Here is a 19925-nt window from a genome sequence, read left to right as displayed (position 1 = left end):
GTGCAAAGGGCATGACAAGGCACTGAAGACATCACAGTTATCCACTGCAACCAAGGAAGACCCCAGTTTGTGACACTTGTTCATACCACTGGACTCAGAACTGCCCCAGTGCAATGGCTTTTCACCTTAAAAATTCTCCCGCGAGGTCTCCTATCATCGTCGGAGACATTAGACAACCAACACCACCCACAGTATGTATGACAAATAAAACTAATATTAAATCTTTAACTTCATTTTTACTTAATCAACACATTCTGTAACTTTAAAGCTTTTCAATTTTCTTTTACTTCAGAGCTCACTAAATCTCCCATTTCCCTTACCAGCCTTGTGTACAATCCTTTAACCTCTTTTTCCAGAATTTTTACACTGAGACCAAGGCTTAATGCAAATATTTAGTTAGAGTTTAAAAAAAGAAATGACAGAGGACACAAGAGACTGCCAGCGCTGGAATCTGGAGCAACACACAAAAGGTGCTGGAGGAACTCAGCAGGTCAGGCAGCATCTGGGCCTGGAACTTTGAAGAATGAGGAGGGATCTCATTGAAACTTATTGAGTATTGAAAGGCTTAGATGGAGTGGATGTGAAGAGGATGTTTCCTATAATGGGGAGTCCAGGACAAGAGGGCACAGACTCAGAATAAAGAATTCAGAACAGAGAACAGAGATGAGGAGGAATTTCTTTAGCCAGAGGGTGGTGAACCTGTAGAATTTATTGCCACAGACAGCTGTGGCGATCAAGTCATTGGGATAACTACCCTCATTTAAGGACTTTTTATCTTGTTATTTCATGCTCGTTATTTATTGCTATTTATTTGTGTCTGCATTTGTACTATTCGCTTAGTTTACAGATCCTGTTTACAGTTACCGTTCTATAGATTTGCTACATATGCCTGCAGGAAAAGAATCTCAGGGTAGTGTGTGGTGATGTGCATGTACTCTGATAACAAATTTTACTTTGAACTTACATTTAAAGTGGTGGTTGGTAGGCTCTTGATTAGTCAGCGTGTCGAAGGTTATGGGGATAAGGCTGGAGAATGAGGTTGAGAGGGATAATAAATCAGCCATGACGGAATGGCAGAGCAGACTCAATGACTTGGATGCCATAATTCTGCTTCTGCTCCTACATCTGTGGGGGGAAATGGACATTTCACATATCCTGTTGAGACCCTTCATCAGGACTGGAAAGCAAGGTGGCAGATAGCCAGTATAAAGAGGAGAGAGAAAGAACACCTGGTCGGTACAGACACATATGGGCTAAATGGCCTTTTCTGGGCTGTTAAAACTTTATGACTCTATAAGCAGTGGCAAGTGATAGGGAGGTACAGTTGAGGGGGAGTGATGGACAGATGGGAGTGTGGAAAGAGCAAAAATAGAGTCAGGTGCTGGGAGGTGACAAAGGGCAGAAGATGATAGAATCTTTGCCACAAATTGATACCACTTACCGCACAATGTAATAGGGTGCTTAAGAGGACATTTAGTGTGTTGGCCTTTAGTACTTGGGGGACTGAGTTCAAGAGCCGTGAGGTAATGTTGCAGCTCTAAAAAACCCTGGTTAGAATCAGAATCCATTTATTAACACCGGCATACTTCGTGAAATTTGTTAGCTTAGCAGCAGCAGTAGTACAATGCAATACATGATCATATAGAAAGAACAAGGTGAGGTAGTGTTCATGGGTTCAATGTCCATTTAGGAATCGGATTTTTTTTTAAACACAGAGTGGTGATTGCCTGGAATGCTCTGCCAGGGATGGTGGTAGAGCCAGGTACATTAGGGACATTTAAGAGATTCTTAAGCCATGTAGGAGGGAAGGGTTAGATTGATCCTGATGAAGGGTCCCTGCCCAGAACATCAACAGTTTATTCCCCTCACTGGATGCCGCCTGACCTGCTGAGCTCCTCCAGCATTTTGAATGTGTCACTCTGAATTTCCAGCGTCTGCAGAATCTCTTGTGTTTAAGATTGAACTTCGAGTAGGTTCAAAGGTCGACACATCACCGTGGGCCGAAGGGCCCATACTGTGCTCTACTGTTCTCTGCTCTATGTAACACTTCCCTGTGCGGTTCAAATGCCCCTGCCCCTGCCCCTGCCTCTGCCACTCCCCTCCCTCCTGCCACATCCCAACCCAACCACCCTCGAACCTCACCTCTTGAGCAGTATAGGGCAGTGTGGAAATCGCGCAGGCACTCTCAAAGTTCGGCAGTATCTTCACCTGTCTCTGTACTTTCTGGTCTTGTTCCTGCTCACACCTGTGCTGCCTCTCTGTGAAGGTCTCTGTGCCTCTCTCCCTGTCATTATTGCTTCTCCTCTCTTTTCCTTTCCTGCGACACTTCCTCCCGTCCTTTACAGTGGCATTCTCTGCCTCTCTTTCTGCACCGGAGTCTGGATGTCCATCAGTGTTCTAGAATATCAACACAAGCCATCAGAAATCACGAACCCACCAGGGATAGACCGGGCAGGCCACACCCTCTACTTTCTTAGAATTTTTTGCAGATTTGTATGAAACTCAGAAGTTTACCAAACTTCTACAGATGCACAGTGAAAAGCATCATGACCGGTTGCATCACAAGAAACACACACAAAATGCTGGAGGAACTCAGCAGGTCAGGCAGCATCTATGGAGAGGTGTAAACAGTTGAGGTTTTGCCCAGAGACCCTTCATCAGGGTGTCAGCATGTAATATTGACTGTTTATTCCTCTCCATCGGTGCTACTTAACCTGCTAAGTTCTTTCAGTTCTTTTCATCTGTCAGTCTCTGTCGTTCCTTTGGATTCATCAGCTGCATGGAGAGGGGGGAGCTGAAGAATACAAAGGAATGGCAGAGACCGACAGAGTCAAGCATCAGTGGCTTCGCAGGTGTTGCCAGTCAGCATTGAATTCAACGTAGGATTGCCTTAGAGACTCCAGCTCTGCGATTTTCCTCAGGGTTTACTCCTGAAGCCTTCCCCAAGCGTGGGTATAGCTGCAAGGCAGCGGAGGTTTGAGATCAGAATTTTCCTTCTCCTAGATGAGCTGCCAACTATGGCTGATGAGCCTCATCTGTTTTGTTTTTGCATTGGAGTAGATAGGTGCCAGATAAATGCAGGTCAAACCTTCATCGCCAAGCAACCAACTGCATTTCTGTGACCCCTGTCTCCTCCAACAATTTCCTGAATTAATGAATGTTGGTATCTAGAACACGTTGAGTGGAATGCTCACAGGAGCAGCTGGGGATGGAGAAATTGCTCCTTCTCAGTGACTGAGCCGGAACTCATCCAACTTTACCCAGGAAATTAATATCAAGAGAATTAACAAGCTGAGATCTTGGATGAAATCCGTCCTGTTCCCTGCTGTTCCCCACCAGGAGACGCAGCCTCTGACACTCCACAGAACCATCATATAATGTGTTCTGACATTTTAATTTTACACTGCCTTTCAGCTTGCCTGAGAGGCTCAGGCCAAGCCAGTACCTGGGAACAACATGCCTCCCCCTATTTAATCTCCTGGGTTAACCCTTTGGAGGCAATAAGAGATTCTGTAAGTACAAAAGTATCAGGAAAAAATCCAATGGATTTCAAAGATCAAAGTAAATTTATTATTGAAGCACATATATGTCATCATACTGTGAGATTCATTGTCTTGCAGGTATTCACAGTAGAACAAAAAAACACAATAGAATGAATGAAAAACTACACACAAAGACGGACAAGCAACCAATATGCAAAAGACAAACTGTGCAAATACAAAAGCAACTAATAATAATAAAAATAATAATACTAGACATCCTCATGATCTGAGCAGACTAGATGTCAACAAGGGAGCGTCAAACGCCTGACTCAAAGTTGGAGACCTTTTCCCAGAAATAGATGGGTTCCTTGTGGCAATGCAGGTTAATACAAATAATTTCAAAAATACATAACAAAAAACCAACAAATTCAAGACAATAAATGCAGAAAATGCAGCGAGAAACCAGAAACAATCCAACACATTACAGGATCCTGCGGCAGTTTAACTCAATCTGATTACTTACACAGCAAGTGGAAATCATTATTAACCAAAATCTTGCCTTAAAATACAAATTCATAAAAGAAACCAAACCTTACTATAAATACAAGTCTGATCCAGTTTTAGTGTCAGAGTGCCACAAATTATATTATGACTGATCGGTTATTACAGACCACAATCTACAATATCCATCTGGATATAATAATACAGGATGAACAAGCAAAAATAATTTACTTAATAGACATGGCCATTCCAAACACACACAACATACAGAAATCAGCAAGTGAAAAACACCAGAAATATGCTGAATTAAAATAGGAAATTGAAAGACTATGGAACATGAACATGTCCCAATAGCGATATCTACAACTGGTGTCATCCCAAAGTCCCTACACAATAGTATTAAATAATTAGGCTACACAGCAATATTTATGTAAATCTTCAGAAAGCAACAATAATAAACACCACTAGAATAGTCTGAAAATTCCCAGCAATTGATAAATGAGTGTGCTTGGTTCTGCCCATACCTCAGGTTTTACCAGCCCGAGTTGAAAAAATAAATAATAATAATAATAAATAATTCTGAGAACATGGTCTGCAGAGTCCTTGAAAGTGAGTCCACCGGTTGTAGAATTGGTTCAGTGTTGGAGTGAGTGATGTTACCCCTCTGATTCAGAAGCCTGATGGTTGAGGGGTAATAACTGTTCCTGAACCTGGTGGTATGAATCCTGAGGCTCCTGTACCTCCATCCTGATGGCAGGAGTGAGAAGAGAGCGTGACCTAGGTGGTGAGGGTGTCTGATGATGGATGCTGCTTTCTTATGGCATTGCTCCTTGTAGGTGTCTTCAATGGTGGGGAGAGCTTTACCCATGATGAACTAGGCTGCGTCCACTACATTTTGTACACGTTACTGTTCTTGGGCATTGGTGTTTTCATTCCAGGCCATGATACAACCAGCTGGGGCACTCTTCACTGTGCACCTATAGAAGTTTGCCACAACATGCCAAATATGCGCTCTTCCTCAGATTTGGAATTAACCCAACTGAACTACATGTTTCCTTAGAATGGAATCAAAAGGTGACAGCCTGTAAAATTCAGAGACAGGTTGCCAGGGTAGTGGAGTGTCTCCCAGAGCAGAGGAATTCTGTGAAGACAAGTGAATACACACAAGTCCTCAAAGAGAGGTCAGCAGTGGAAAAGGTGAGCATTTTCAAGTTCTTGGGTATCAACATATCTGAGGATCTATCCCTGCCCCAAAACACTGATGTATTTACGAAGAAGGCATGACAGCAGCTATATTTCACTGAGTTTGAGAAACTTTGGTATGTCACTAAATATTCTAGCAACTTTCTTCAGATGTACTGTGGAGAACATTCTAACTGGTTGCAACATTGTCTGGTCTGGAGGGGCCACTGCACAGGATTGGAAAAGCCACAGAAAGTTGTAAGCTCAGCCATTTCCATCATGGGCACTAGCCTTCCCAGAATCGTGGATATCTTCAAAAGGAGATGCCTCAAAAAAGGCAAAATTCATCATTATGGACCTTTACCATCTTGGACATGCCTTCTTCTCATTGCTACCACCAAGGAGGTGGTACAGGAGCCTGAAGACACACACTCAATGTTTTAGGAACAGCTTCTTCCCCCTCCACCGTCAGATTTTTAAAATATATTTCTTACTGTAACTTACAGAGAAGTAGAGTGTGCGGGGAGAGCTGATGAAGGGGGAAAGTGCCCGTGAGCTGTGGGAGGAGATTCTGTGTGTGGGGAGAGCTGGTGATGGGGGGAGAGTGCCCGTGGGCTGTGGGAGATGTGCAGGGAGAGCTGGTGAAGGGAGAGAGTGCCTGTGAGCTGTGGGAGGGGAATGAGTGGCTGGGGAGAGCTGGTGAAGGGGGAGAGTGCCTGTGAGCTGAGGGAGGAGATTCTGTGTGCGGGGAGAGCTGATGAAGGGGGAGACTGCCTGTGAGCTGTGGGAGGGGATTGAGTGGCTGGGGAGAAATGATGATGGGGGAGAGCATCCGTGAGCTGCGGGAGGGGATTCTATGTGTGGGGAGAGATGGTGATGGGGGAGAGTATCCGTGGCTTGTGGGAAGGGATTCAGTGGCTGGGGAGATTCAGTGACGGGGGAAAGAAGGTCCATGGGCTGTGGGAGGGGATTCAGTGGGTGGGGACATTTGGTGACGAGGGACAGTTTCCGTGGACAATGGGATCGGATTCAGCGGGTGGGGAGAGTGGATGATAGATGGCACCAACCCACAAGAACAATCAGTTAACTGCTCCTTCACCCAACAGTGACAGGCGTCCAACTCAAGTATCAAGTCAGAACGTACTGAATGTTCCATAGGGATGGTGAGGAATAGCAGGTCCGTTCCCTTGGAAACAGAATTTAATTTAGCAAATACACATCTCATTTCAATTCACTTCAAACCGTAAAAGCTAATTGAAGCTGAAAGCCTCCAGCCGCTAGTCCCAAAACTGAACTTTACGCAGTGTGAAGCTCCCTCTACACAGTCCCATCACACACTCCCAGGCTCAGACACAGAGTGAATGTCCCTCCACACAGTCCCATCACACACTCCCGGGGTCAGACACAGAGTGAAACTCCCTCTACACTGTCCCATCACACACTCCCGGGGTCAGACACAGAGTGAAACTCCCTCTACACTGTCCCATCACACACTCCCAGGGTCAGACATAGAGTGAAGCTTCCCCTACACTGACCCATCACAAACTCCCAGGGTCAGACAGAGAATAAAGCTTCCCCTACACTGTCCCATCACAAACTCCCAGGGTCAGACAGAGAATGAAGCTTCCCCTACACTGTCCCATCACAAACTCCCAGGGTCAGACACAGAATGAAGCTTCCCCTACACCATCCCATCATTTACACTCAGAGCACAAGTCAGACAGAGAGTAAATCTTTCTTCTCTTAGTCACTGTCTGCAATTTAAATTCCGGAAACGTTTGTGAGATATAGTGACCAGGTATGTGATGGAATGAGGTGAACAACTGTGTGCAGTATGCAGATCCAGCTAACAGGGATGCCACTAATCCCCTTGTTAGCCCCATTATAGTGTGGGTTTCCACCCACATTCCAAAGACATGCAGGTTAGGGTTAGTGACTTGGGGAAATGCTATTTTGGCACTGCAAACATGGCAATACTTTTGGGCAGCCCCCGGCAAATTCCAAGATCGTGCTGGTTGCTGACACAAATAATGCATTTCACTGTATGTTTCAATGTACAGTGCCTACAAAAAGTATTCACCCCCCCCCCCATTGGAAGTTTTCATATTTTATAGCATTAAATCACAGTGGATTTAAGTTGGCTTATTTGACACTGATATAGGAGCTATCATAGGAGAGCCAGATGGGGCAATGAGAAGGCCTAGGCGGGCAGGATTAAGGAAAGCCCCAAGGCATTCTACAAGTATGTGAAGAGCAAGAGGATAAGATGTGAAAGAATAGGACCTATCAAGTGTGACAGTGGGAAAGTATGTATGGAACCGGAGGAAATAGTAGAGGTACTTAATGAATACTTTACTTCAGTATTCACTATGGAAAAGGATCTTGATGACTTGCAGCAGACTGAAAAGCTTGAGCATGTAGGTATTAAGAAAGAGGATGTGCTGGAGCTTTTGGAAAGCATCAAGTTGAATAAGTCGCCGGGACCGGATGAGATGTACCTCAGGCTACTGTGGGAGGCAAGGGAGGAGATTGCTGAGCCTCTGGCGATGATCACCGCATCATCAATGAGGACAGGAGAGGTTCTGGAGGATTGGAGAGTTGCGGATGTTGTTCCTTTATTCAAGAAAGGGAGTAGAGATAGCCCAGGAAATTATAGGCCAGTGAGTCTTACCTCTGTGGTTGGTAAGTTGATGGAGAAAATCCTGAGAGGCAGGATTTATGAACATTTGGAGAGGTATAATATGATTAGGAATAGTCAGCATGGTTTTGTCAAGGGCAGGTTGTGCCTTATGATCCTGATTGAATTTTTTGAGGATGTGACTAAACACATTGATGAAGGAAGAGCAGTAGATATAGTGTACAGTATATGGATTTCAGCAAGGTATTTGATAAGGTACCTGATGCAAGGCTTATTGAGAAAGTCAGGAGGCATGGGATCCAAGGGGACATTGCTTTGAGGATCCAGAACTGCCTTGCTCACAGAAGGCAAAGAGTGGTTCATATTCTGCATGGAGGTCGGTCAACAGTGGAGTGTCTCAGGGATCTGTTCTGGGACCCTTACCCTTCGTGATTTTTATAAATGACCTGGATGAGGAAGTGGAGGGATGGGTTAGTAAGTTTGCTGATGACACAAAGGTTGGAGGTGTTGTGGATAGTGTGGAGGGCTGTCAGAGGTTACAGCGGGATATTGATAGGATGTAAAACTGGGCTGAGAAGTGGCAGATGGAGTTCAACCCAGATAAGTGTGAAGTGGTTCACTTTGGTAGGTCAAATATGATGGCAAAATATATTATTAGTGGTAAGATTCTTGGAGTGAGGAGGATCACAGGGATCTTGGGATCCGAGTCCATAGGACACTCAAAGCAGCTGCGCAGGTTGACTGTGTGGCTAAGAAGGCATACGGTGTACTGGCCTTCATTAATCGTTGAATTGAATTTAGGAGCCAAGAGGTAATCTTGCAACTATATAGGACCCTGGTTAGGCCACACTTGGAGTACTGCGCTCATTTCTGGTCGCCTCACTACAGGAAGGATGTGGAAACCATAGAAAGGGTGCAGAGGAGATTTACAAGGCTGCTGCCTGGATTGGGGAGCATGACTTATAAAAAAAAGGTTGAGTGAACTCGGCCTTTTCTCCTTGGAGCGACGAAGGATGAGAGGTGACCTGATAGAGGTGTATAAGATGATGAGAGGCATTGATCGTGTGGATAGTCAGAGGCTTTTCCCCAGGGCTGAAATGGTTGCCACAAGAGGACACAGGTTTAAGGTGCTGGGGAGTAGGCACAGAGGACATGTCAGGGGTAAGTTTTTTACTCAGAGAATGGTGAGTGTGTGGAATGGGCTGCCGGCAACAGTGGTGGAGGCGGATACGATAGGGTAGGTACATGGAGCTTAGAAAAATAGAAGGCTATAGGTAAACCTAAAATTTCTAAAGTAGGGACATGTTTGACACAACTTTGTGGGCTGATGGGCCTGTATTGTGCTGTAGGTTTTCTATGTTTCTACTGATCCACAGAAAAGGCTCTTTTGTGTCAAAGTGAAAACAAATTTCTACAAATTGGTCTAAATTTATTACAATTATTAAACACAAAATAATTGATTGCATGATCATTCAGCCCCTTCAAGTCAGTATTTAGTAGATGCACCTTTGGCAGCAATTACAGCCCTGAGTCTGTGTGGATAGGTCTCTATCAGCTTTGCCCATCTGGACACTGCAATTTTTCTCCATTCTTCTTTACAAAACTGCTCAAGCCCTGTCAGATTGCAAGGGGATCATGAGTGAAGTCCAGCCACAAATTCTTAATTGGATTGAGGTCTGCACTGTGACTTGGCCACTCCAAGACATTAACTTTGTTGTTTTTAAGCCATTCATGTGTAGCTTTGGTTTTATGCTCAGGGACATTGTCTTGCTGGAAAACAAATCTGATTTGTTTTCCAGCAGAACAAAGCTGATGCTGGATGCATCAGCAAGGGAGATGAGGCTAAGTACAGGGCTACGGTAGGAAACTTTGTCACATGGTGTGAGCAGAATTATCTGCAGCTTAATGTGAAAAAGACTAAGGAGCTGGTGGTAGACCTGAGGAGAGCTAAGGTACCGGTGACCCCCGTTTCCATCCAGGGGGTCAGTGTGGACATGGTGGAGGATTACATATACCTGGGGATATGAATTGACAATAAACTGGACTGGTCAAAGAACACTGAGGCTGTCTACAAGAAGGGTCAGAGTCATCTCTATTTCCTGAGGAGACTGAGGTCCTTTAACATCTGCCGGACGATGCTGAGGATGTTCTACGAGTCTGTGGTGGCCAGTGCTATCATGTTTGCTGTTGTGTGCTGGGGCAGCAGGCTGAGGGTAACAGACACCAACAGAATCAACAGACTCATCCGTAAGGCCAGTGATGTTGTGGGGATGGAACTGGACTCTCTCATGGTGGTGTCTGAAAAGAGGATGCTGTCTAAGTTGCATGCCATCTTGGTCAATGTTTCCCATCCTCTACATAATGTACTGGGTGGGCACAGGAGTACATTCAGCCAGAGACTCATTCCACCAAGATGCAGCACAGAGCATCAAAGGAGGTCATTCCTGCCTGTGGCCATCAAACTTTACAACTCCTCCCTTGGAGGGTCAGACACACTGAGCCAATAGGCTGGTCCTGGACTTATTTCATAATTTACTGGCATAATTTACATATTACTATTTAACTATTATGGTTCTACTATTTATTATTTATGGTGCAACTGTAACGAAAACCAATTTCCCCTGGGATCAATAAAGTATGACTATGACTATGACTATAACTAAATCTTCTCCCAAGTCACAGTTCTCTTGCAGACTGCATCAGGTTTTCCTCCAGGAATTAAGACCAGAAGACCAGAAGATATAGGAGCAGAAGTAGGCCTTTCAGCCTATCAAGTCTACTACACCATTCAATCATTGGCTGATCCAATTCTTCCAGTCATTCTCACTCCCCTGCTTTCTCCCCATACCCTTTGATGCCCTGGCTAATCAAGAACCTATTAATCTCTGCCTTAAATACACCCAATGACTTGGCCTCCACAGCCGCTCGAGGCAACAAATTCCATGGATTTACCGTCCTCTGACTAAAGTAATTTCTCCACACTTCTGTTCTGAATGGACGTCCTTCAACCCTGAAGTTGTGCCCTCTTGTCCTAGACTCCGCTACCATGGTATTTCTCTGTATTTTGCTGCATGCATTTTACCCTCTGTCTTCACAAGCCTTCCGGGGTCTGCTGCAGTGAAACATCCCCACAGCATGATGCAGCCACCACCATGCTTCACAGCAGGGATGATGTGCGATGTTTGACCTGCACCAAACATACTCATTTTTGGTTTCATCAGACCATAGAACCTTCATCCAGCTAACTTCAGAGTCTCCCACATGTCTTCTGGCAAACTCTAGCGAGATTTTGTGCAAGTTTTTTTCAACAGTGTTTTTTTCTTTGCCACGCTCCCATAAAGCTGCGACTGGTGAAGCAACCGGGCAACAGTCTTTCCCAGCTCAGCCACCGAAACTTGTAACTCCTCCAGAGTTGTCTTAGGTCTCTTGGTGGCCTCCCTCACTGGTCCTCTTCTTGTACAGTCACTCAGTTTTTGAGGACAGCCTGCTCTAGGCAGATTTACAGCTGTGCCATATTCTTTCCAATTCTTGATGATTGACTTTACTGTACTCCAAGGAACATTCAGTGACTTGGAAATTTTCTTGCATCCATCTCCTGACTTGTGTTTTTCAATAACCTTTTCACAGAATTGCTTAGAGTGTTCTTTTGTCTTCATGGTGTAGTTTTTTGCCAGGATACCTACTCACCTGCAGTTGGACCTTCCAGATACAGGTGTATTTTTACTACAATCAATTGAAACACCTTGTCTGCACATGATGATCTCCATTTAACTAATTATGTGATTTTTAAAACCAATTGGCTGCACCAATGATGATTTGGTGTGTTGCATTATGGGGGGGGGGGCGAATACTTATGTAATTAATTATTTTGTGTTTTATATTTGTACCTGATTTAGATCACTTTATAGAGATCTGTTTTCACTTTGACATGAAAGAAGCTTTTTCTGTTGATCAGTGTCAAAAAAAAAGCCAAATTAAATCCATTGTGATTCAATGTTGTAAAACAATAAAACATGAAAACTTCCAAGGGGGGGGGTGAATACTTTAATAGACACTGTACATGTAACAAATAATGTTAATCTTTTATCTTTAATCTTTAGCTTGGCTTCACAGTCCATTGAAAGAGCGCTTTTCAATGTCCCAGCAATCTTCAGGACAGCCACAGATCACCTGGCATTGAACATCTCCTGAATAGGACAAGTTTCAGAGACAGACAACAAAACATGGAACAGTAGAGCACAGGAACAGGCCCTTCGGCCCTCGTTGTCTTGCTGAACACAATATTAAATTAAAATAAATCCCTTCTGCCTGCACATAATCCATATCCCTCCATTGCCAGCATATTGAAGGCATTGAAAGGCCAAGACAGAGTGAAGGTAGAAAGGATGTTTCCTATAGTGAGGGAGCTTAGGACCAGAGGGACCTCCTTTTAGAACAGAGATGAGGAGCAATTTCTTTAACCAGAGGGTATTGAATCTGGAATTCATTGCCATAGACTAGTGTGAAGGCCAAGGCTTTGGTTATATTTAAAGCAGAGACTGATAGGTTTAGCAAGGTTGTCAAAGGTTACATTGGAGAAGGCAAGGGAATGGGTTTGAGAGGGATAATAAATCAGCCATGACGGAATGGCGGAGCAGACTCGATGGGCTGGATGGTCTAATTCAGCAGCTGTGTCTTGTGGTCTAAAGAGCTGATCGTTGATTCAGTAAGGGGAAAGAAAGTGAACATGTGCCCATCTACACTGACAGATCGGTGGTAGTGAAGGTCAGCAGCTCTAAATTGGCTGAGACGACTCAATGGGCCAAGTGGACGGACTCCGCTCCTGAGTCTTATGGCCTTGTATTCATGTGTTGAACAGCCTCCTGAAAGCCTTACATGGGAAGATCGAATGAGTGCTACCAATCAGAGTTGGCAGTTTCCCCTTTTAATGGATAGCCGTCACCATGGTGATGGTGATTGACATCAGGACTTGTCGATTTTGGTCTGCTGTAGCCATGATGATATCACAGTTGCCAACCCTCCTGAACAACTGAGTCTTCTATGGTTAAATAGGTGGGTTGCTGGGCAGCGCGGCTCGGTAGGCTGACTGTGTCTGTCCCATCAGTATCTCTAAATAAAATAAACCCGAAGGGATGTGTTCCCTCTAGGCTGCCGCACAGTAACTGAAATGCTCCCACGCACATAGCCTTCATTGCCACGCAACTGGAATTTTCTTTTATATCATGACAAAGTGCCAGGCAGATTTCAGCTGTGCAGAAATTTCCTGCTCAGAGCAGTGGTTGGTCAGAGCAGCTGTTAAAAAAAAATTACAGGTAACATTGGAAGGGGGATATTTTAAAGGAATCTGAGGGACAATTTTTTCACCCAGAGGGTGGTGTGTGTATGGAACAATCAGCCAGGGGAAGTGGTTGAGGCAGGTATATCAAGACAGTTGGACAGGTAAATGGATAGGAGAAGTCCAGAGACAAATATCAGCAAATTGGAGTTGTGTAGTCAGATGTACTAACTTCGTCTTCCATACCATTCATACTGATCAATTCACTACAATGCGTGGAGGTTTGTTCGTTCGTTTTGTGCCTTGTCGTATGACATGGGCAATCATGGTCTTTCAATGACCACGATTGTTCTTGGTAAATCTTTCTATAGAAGTAGTTTGCCATTGCCTTCTTCTGGGCAGTGTCTTTACAAGACGGGTGACCACAGCCAGTTTCAATAATCTTCAGAGATTGTTTGCCTGGCGTCAGTGATTACATACCCAGGACATGATATGCACCGGCTGCTCGTACGACCATCCACCATCTGCTCCCATAGATTCACGTGACCCTGATTGGGTGGGGTGGTGGGGGTGCTAAGTGGGGCTACACCTTGCCCAAGGGTGGCCTGCCAGTCAGCAGAGGGAAAAAGCATCTTACACTTCCTTTGGCAGAGACATATGTCCACTCTGCTACCCAAGGTAGAACAAGGTAAACAAGGCATCGAGGAAGAAGGCAAAATAATACCAATGCAGGATAAAGTGTTACAGTGACAGAGAGAGTGCAGGTAGACAGTAAGGAGCAAAGGCCTTGGCAAGGTAAATGGTGAGGTCACGAATCCACCTTATCAAAGTAGGGAATCACAAACACGAGATTCTGCAGATGCTGGAAATCCAAAGCAACACGCACAGTATGCTACAGGAACTCAGCAGGTCTGGCAGTGTCGATGGAAAAGAGTAAACAGTTGACGCTGCAGACCAAGAGCCCTCCTCAGGACTGGAAAGGAAGGGGGAAGATACCCAAACAAAAAGGCGGGGGGAAGGGGGGAGGAGGCTAGCTGGAAGGTGATAGGTGAATACAGGTGGGTGGGAAAGGTCAAGGGATGGAGAACAAAGAAGCTGATAAGAGAGGAGAGTGGATCATATGAGAAAGGGAAGGAGGAGGGAACCCGGAGGGAAGTAATAGGCAAGTGAGAAGAAGTGAAAGTCAGAGTGGGGAATAGAGGAAGGGGGAGGGGTGGTAATTGTTCATCGGAAGGTGAAATTGATATTCGTGCCATCTGGTTGGAGGGCACCCAGACAGAATGCGAAAACTAGGGGACTGTTCAGTACTCTTGGAATTGCAATTGGATTATTAATGTCCCATGTACTGAGATACGGAGAAGAGTTTGTCTTGCATAGTGTTCACACAAATCAAATCATTACACAGCGCATTGACGTAGGACAAGGGGAAGCAATAACAGAACGCAGTTATGAGTTAGGGAGAGAGGTTGGGCAGGTTGGAACTTATTTTCTCTCCGAGTGTAGGAGAATGAGGGATGATCTTCTAGAATCACTCGGGTCATATATACAAAAGGGTGAATACACCAGGGCTGGGGAATCAAGAACTTAGAGGTTTTCATTAAGAGGGGAGAGATTTAATGGGAACGACGTCTTCACCCAAAGGGTAAGACATAGAACATTGAAGCACAGTACAGGCCCTTCAGCCCAGGATTCTGTGCCAAATCTAAGATCGACCTAACCCTTCCCTCCTACATAACCCTCCATTTTTCTATTATTTATGTGCTTAATATAACAAAAAACATTACAGCGGGTGGTGAGTACCTGGAACAAGGAAGTGGTTGAGGCAGGAACATTGACAACATTTAAAATGTATGTGGACAGGAAGGGTTTAGACTAACCCTGTTTATGCCAGGGATGAATTCCGTGGGCAAAATGCAAGCAAATCGGATTGACTTAGAGAGAAAAAGCTTCTTCCCTTCCGCAGTCAGATGCACAACAGTCTCTAACACTAGAACAGTACAGCACAGGAACAGGCCCTTCAGCCCACAATGTTGTGCCCAACCAATTAAATTAGTGATCAAATGGCCAACTAAACTAATCACTTCTGCCTACACAATGTCCATATCCTTCCATTTTCTTCACATTCATGTATCTATCTAAAATCTCTTAAAAGTCCCTGATGTATCTGCCTCTACCCCCACCCGAGGCAGCACATTCCAGGCACTCACCACACTCAGTGTAAAAAAACTTGCCCCTGGCATCTTCTTTGAAATTATCCTCTCTCACCTGAAATGCATGTCCTCTGATATTAGTCCTTTCAACCCTGGGAAAAAGATACTGTCTGTCTAATCTATCTATGCTTCTCATAATCTTATAAACCTCGATCAAATCTCCCTTCAGCCTCTGCCATTCCAGAGAAAACAATTCAAGTTTGTCCAATCTCTCGTTATAGCACATGCCCTCTGATCCAGCCAGCAACCTGGTGAACCTCTTCTGCACCCTCTCCAAAGCCTCGACATCCTTCCTGTAGTGGGGCAACCAGAACTGTACACCATACTCCAGATGTGGCCTAAGTTAGTTGCAACATAACTTCCTGATTTTTGAACTTGGTGCCTTGACTATTAAAGGCAAGCATGCCGTAAGCCTTCTTAATCATCGTATCAATCTGCGCAGCCACTTTCAGGGAGCTATGAACTTGGATCCCAAGGTTGTTCTGCTCATCAACACTGTTAAGGATCTTGCCCTTACCAGTGTACTCTCACTTTACATTTGAAACATTTTCCTTGTATTCCTCACTATTCTTCTTTTACACTGTGCATTTACTTCCTTATTAACTTGTAGTAATTTTTATGCATTGCAATGTGCAGCTGCCCCATAGCAACAAACCTCATGACATCATCATCGTTATGTACTGTGTCAGATGACATAGGCAATCATGGTCTCAGAACCATGATTGCTCCTGGCAATTTTTTTCTACAGAAGTGGTTTGCCATTGCCTTCTTCTGGACAGTGCCTTTACAGAACGGGTGACCACAGCCGTTATCAATACTCTCCAGAGATTGTCTGCCTGGTGTCAGTGGCCGCATAACCAGGACTTGTGATATGCACCAGCTGCTCATACGACCATCCACCACCTGCTCCCATGGTTTCACGTGACCCTGATCGAGGGGCTAAGCAGGTGCTACACCTTGCCCAAGGGTGACCTGAAGGCGACTGGAGGGAAGGAGTGGCTCACACCTCCTTTGGTAGAGACGTATCTCCACCCCACCTCCCAAACGACATAGGCCAGTGATAATAAACCAGATCCTGATTCTAATTGGAATCTAGATTAAACTGGAAGATTCAGCGATAATAAACCTGTTTCTGACTCATCGTGCTCGGCATGGATCACTTAGTCCGAAGGGCCTGTTCCCGTCCTCCACGACTCTTCCCCAGTGAACGAGTTAAGAACTAAAATAGCCTCTCCCTTTGGTTGTCAAAGTTGTTTCTGCGCTTGTTTCGACAGCACCTTTCACATTTGCTGGAAATGTGTGTTATCATTCCTGCGGAGTCAGTCTGTCTGTTGGAACATAAGAGCAGCAATTGAATCTGACAGGAAGTGGAGAAGAAACCGGGAGGCAAAAGCCATCACTTTACTTCTCACTCATCAGCAAGGAAATGTCGCCTCATGGAGACAAACTCTGGTGAAGGCCAGAGCACTTGAAATTACAGTGTTCGCTTCCAACTCAGAGACTGCATATCCACTGAACAAATCTCCCAGGTGGCACGTAACACAATGTAACCCCCTCTACGCCATATACCATTACCCTTCTCTGTAATTCCCCCCCCCCCTCAGGCCCTACCCCTACACTTCCCCGTCTCCGTAACCCCTTCCAGTCCCTACATCCCTCCCTGTCTCTGTAACCCCTCCATCCGTACACCCCACCCTTGCCTCTGTAACCCCTCCAGTCCCTACACCCCTCCCTGTCTCTGTAACCCCTCCAGTCCCTATACCCCTCCCTGTCTCTGTAACCCCTCCAGCCCCTACACCCCTCCCTGTCTCTGTAACCCCTCCAGCCCCTACACCGCTCCCTGTCTCTGTGACCCCTCCAGTCCCTACACCCCTCTCTGTCTCTGTAACCCCTCCAGTCCCTACACCCCTCCCTGTCTCTGTAACCCCTCCAGTCCCTACACCCCACCCTGTCTCTGTAACCCCTCCAGTCCCTACACCCCTCCCTGTCTCTGTAACCCCTTCCAGTCCCTACACCCCACCCTGTCTCTGTAACCCCTTCCAGTCCCTACATCCCTGTCTCTGTAACCCTTCCATCCACACACCCCACCCTTGTCTCTGTAACCCCCTCCAGTCCCTATACTCCTCCGTCTCTGCAGCCCCTCCAGTCCCTACAACCCTCCCTATCTCTGTAACCCCTCCAGTCCCTCCACCCCTCCCTGTCTCTGTAACCCCTCCAGTCCCTATACCCCTTTCAATCTCTGTAAACTCCTCTGGCTCCTACATGATAGATGGACTCTTGGCCACACAATCTACCTCGTTATGACCTTGCTTCTTATTGTCCACCTGTACTGAATTTTCTCTGTAACTGTTACACCTTATTCTGCATTCTGTTATTGTTTTCTCTTGTTCTACCTCAATACACTGTGTAATGATTTGATCTGTACGTATGAACAGTATGCAAGACAAACTTCTGCTACACCTTGGGGCATGTGATAATAACACACCGATACCAACTGCAGATAACACACATCAAAGTTGCTGGTGAACGCAGCAGGCCAGGCAGCATCTCTAGGAAGAGGTACAGTCGATGTTTCGGGCTGAGACCCTTCGTCAGGACTAACTGAAGGAAGAGTGAGTAAGAGATTTGAAAGTTGGAGGGGGAGGGGGAGATCCAAAATGATAGGAGAAGACAGGAGGGGGAGGGATGGAGCCAAGAACTGGACAGTTGATTGGCAAAAGGGATATGAGAGGATCATGAGACAGGAGGTCCAGGGAGAAAGAAAGGGGGAGGGGGGAAGACTAGAGGATGGGCAATAATGGATGGGGTACGAGGGACAGGTGGGGCATTAACGGAAGTTAGAGAAGTCAATGTTCATGCCATCAAGTTGGAGGCTACCCAGATGGAATATAAGGCATTGTTCCTCCAACCTGAGTGTGGCTTCATCCTTACAGTAGAGGAGGCCGTGGATAGACATATCAGAATGGGAATGGGACGTGCAATTAAAATGTGTGGCCACTGGGAGATCCTGCTTTCTCTGGCGGACAGAGCGTAGGTGTTCAGTGAAACAGTCTCCCAGTCTGCGTCAGGTTTCGCCAATATATAGAAGGCCGCATAGGGAGCACTGAACGCAATATATCACCCCAGCCGACTCACAGGTGAAGTGTCGCCTCACCTGGAAGGACTGTCTGGGGCCCTGAATGGTAGTGAGGGAGGAAGTGTAAGGGCATGTGTAGCACTTGTTCCGCTTACAAGGATAAGTGCCGGGAGGGAAATCGGTCGGGAGGGATCAGGGGGGGGGGGGAACGAATGGACAAGGGAGTCGCGTAGGGAGCAATCCCTGCAGAAAGCAGAGAGGAGGGGCGGGGAAGATGTGTTTACCGGTGGGATCCCGTTGGAGGTGGCAGAAGTTATGGAGGATTATATGTTGGACCCGGAGGCTGGTGGGGTGGTAGGTAGGACAAGGGGAACCCTATTCCTCGTGGGGTTCTCTTCCTATAGATGCCGCCTGGCCTGCTGCGTTCACCAGCAACTTTTACGTGTATTGCTTGAAATTCCAGCATCTGCAGATTTCCTCGTGTCTGCGTTTTTAAACCAACTACAGATGCTGGCAATCCAGAGCAACACACACAAAATGCTGGAGGAACTGCCCGCATTGCCCAATTACACTATGTGACCACTTAACCTACTAACCAGTACGTCTTTGGAATGTGGGTGGAAACCAGAGCATCTGGAGGAAACCCACACAGTCATGGGGAAAAGGTACAAACTCCTTAGGGGCAGAGGTGAGAATTGAATGCTGGTCTTCCGATCACTGGTGCTGCAAAATGCTACACTACTTTGGTGCCTTTGTTCTGCCCAGATTCCCATCAACAAAACCCCCTCAAATCTGCCCTGGAGACTATTTACAATTCACCCACCAACTCACACGACTCTGGGAAGTAAGAGAGGACGTAGGGAAACCCACATGCTCACAAGGAGACCGTGCAAACTCCACACAGAAAGCACCAGAGGTAGGGTTTGAACCCAGGTCTCTAGAGTGGTGAGGCAGCAATCCTTTCCCTTTCGCGGTCCCGTTCCTCCCATGTAGGTGTTCAAAGTTCAAAGTACATTTATTAACAAAGTACATATACGTCACCATACACAACCCTGAGATTTGTTTTCTTGTGGGCATTCACAGTAAATCACAGAAACACAATAGGATCAATGAAAGACCGCACCCAACCAGTGAGCAAAAGACGACAAACTGCAAATACAACGGTAAAAGAACAAAAACAATAAATATCGAGAACATGAGATGAAGAGTCCTTGAAAGTGAACCATTGGTTGTGGGCACTGAGGAGCAAATCTACTCCTGGATCAGGATTGTGGGTGGTATGCTCTGGATCCATCCCCACAAACCTCACAGTACTGGGAGACAGCATTGCCCTTGGCAACAGTATCCGTTATCTCTGACAATTTTCCGCACTTATAAAACATAGAACAGTACAGCTCAGGAACAGGCTGTTCGGCCCACAATGTCATGCTGAACCAAATAAATTAGTAATCAAATGGCCAACTAAGCTAATCCCTTCTAACTCCCCAATGTCTATATCCCTCCAATTCCCTCACATATCTCTTAAAAGTCCCGAATATAATTGACTCTACCCCGACTCCAG

At 45.7% G+C, this 19925-nt stretch overlaps 1 protein-coding gene across 6 annotated transcripts in view; it reads right to left on the bottom strand.

The window, feature by feature from the left end:
- Positions 1 to 19925, bottom strand: part of LOC140199980 (cGMP-dependent 3',5'-cyclic phosphodiesterase) — a 343544-nt gene that overhangs the window by 246488 nt on the left and 77131 nt on the right. For 2 of the 6 annotated variants that reach the window (XM_072262534.1, XM_072262535.1), the window contains exon 3: positions 2209 to 2397. The exons of 2 other annotated variants lie outside the window; for them this stretch is intronic. In XM_072262534.1, the coding sequence (XP_072118635.1) occupies positions 2209 to 2397 (189 nt within the window). Of the gene's footprint in view, positions 1 to 2208; positions 2398 to 16414; positions 16617 to 19925 lie in introns of all 6 variants that reach the window. 2 more of the 6 variants (XM_072262539.1, XM_072262538.1) reach the window with 1 other exon arrangement.

Source organism: Mobula birostris, chromosome 7 (genome assembly GCF_030028105.1).
Source record: "Mobula birostris isolate sMobBir1 chromosome 7, sMobBir1.hap1, whole genome shotgun sequence".
Taxonomy (NCBI): domain Eukaryota; kingdom Metazoa; phylum Chordata; class Chondrichthyes; order Myliobatiformes; family Myliobatidae; genus Mobula; species Mobula birostris.
Note: the sequence above shows the minus strand (reverse complement) of the source record. Positions and strands in the feature narration are given on the sequence as shown.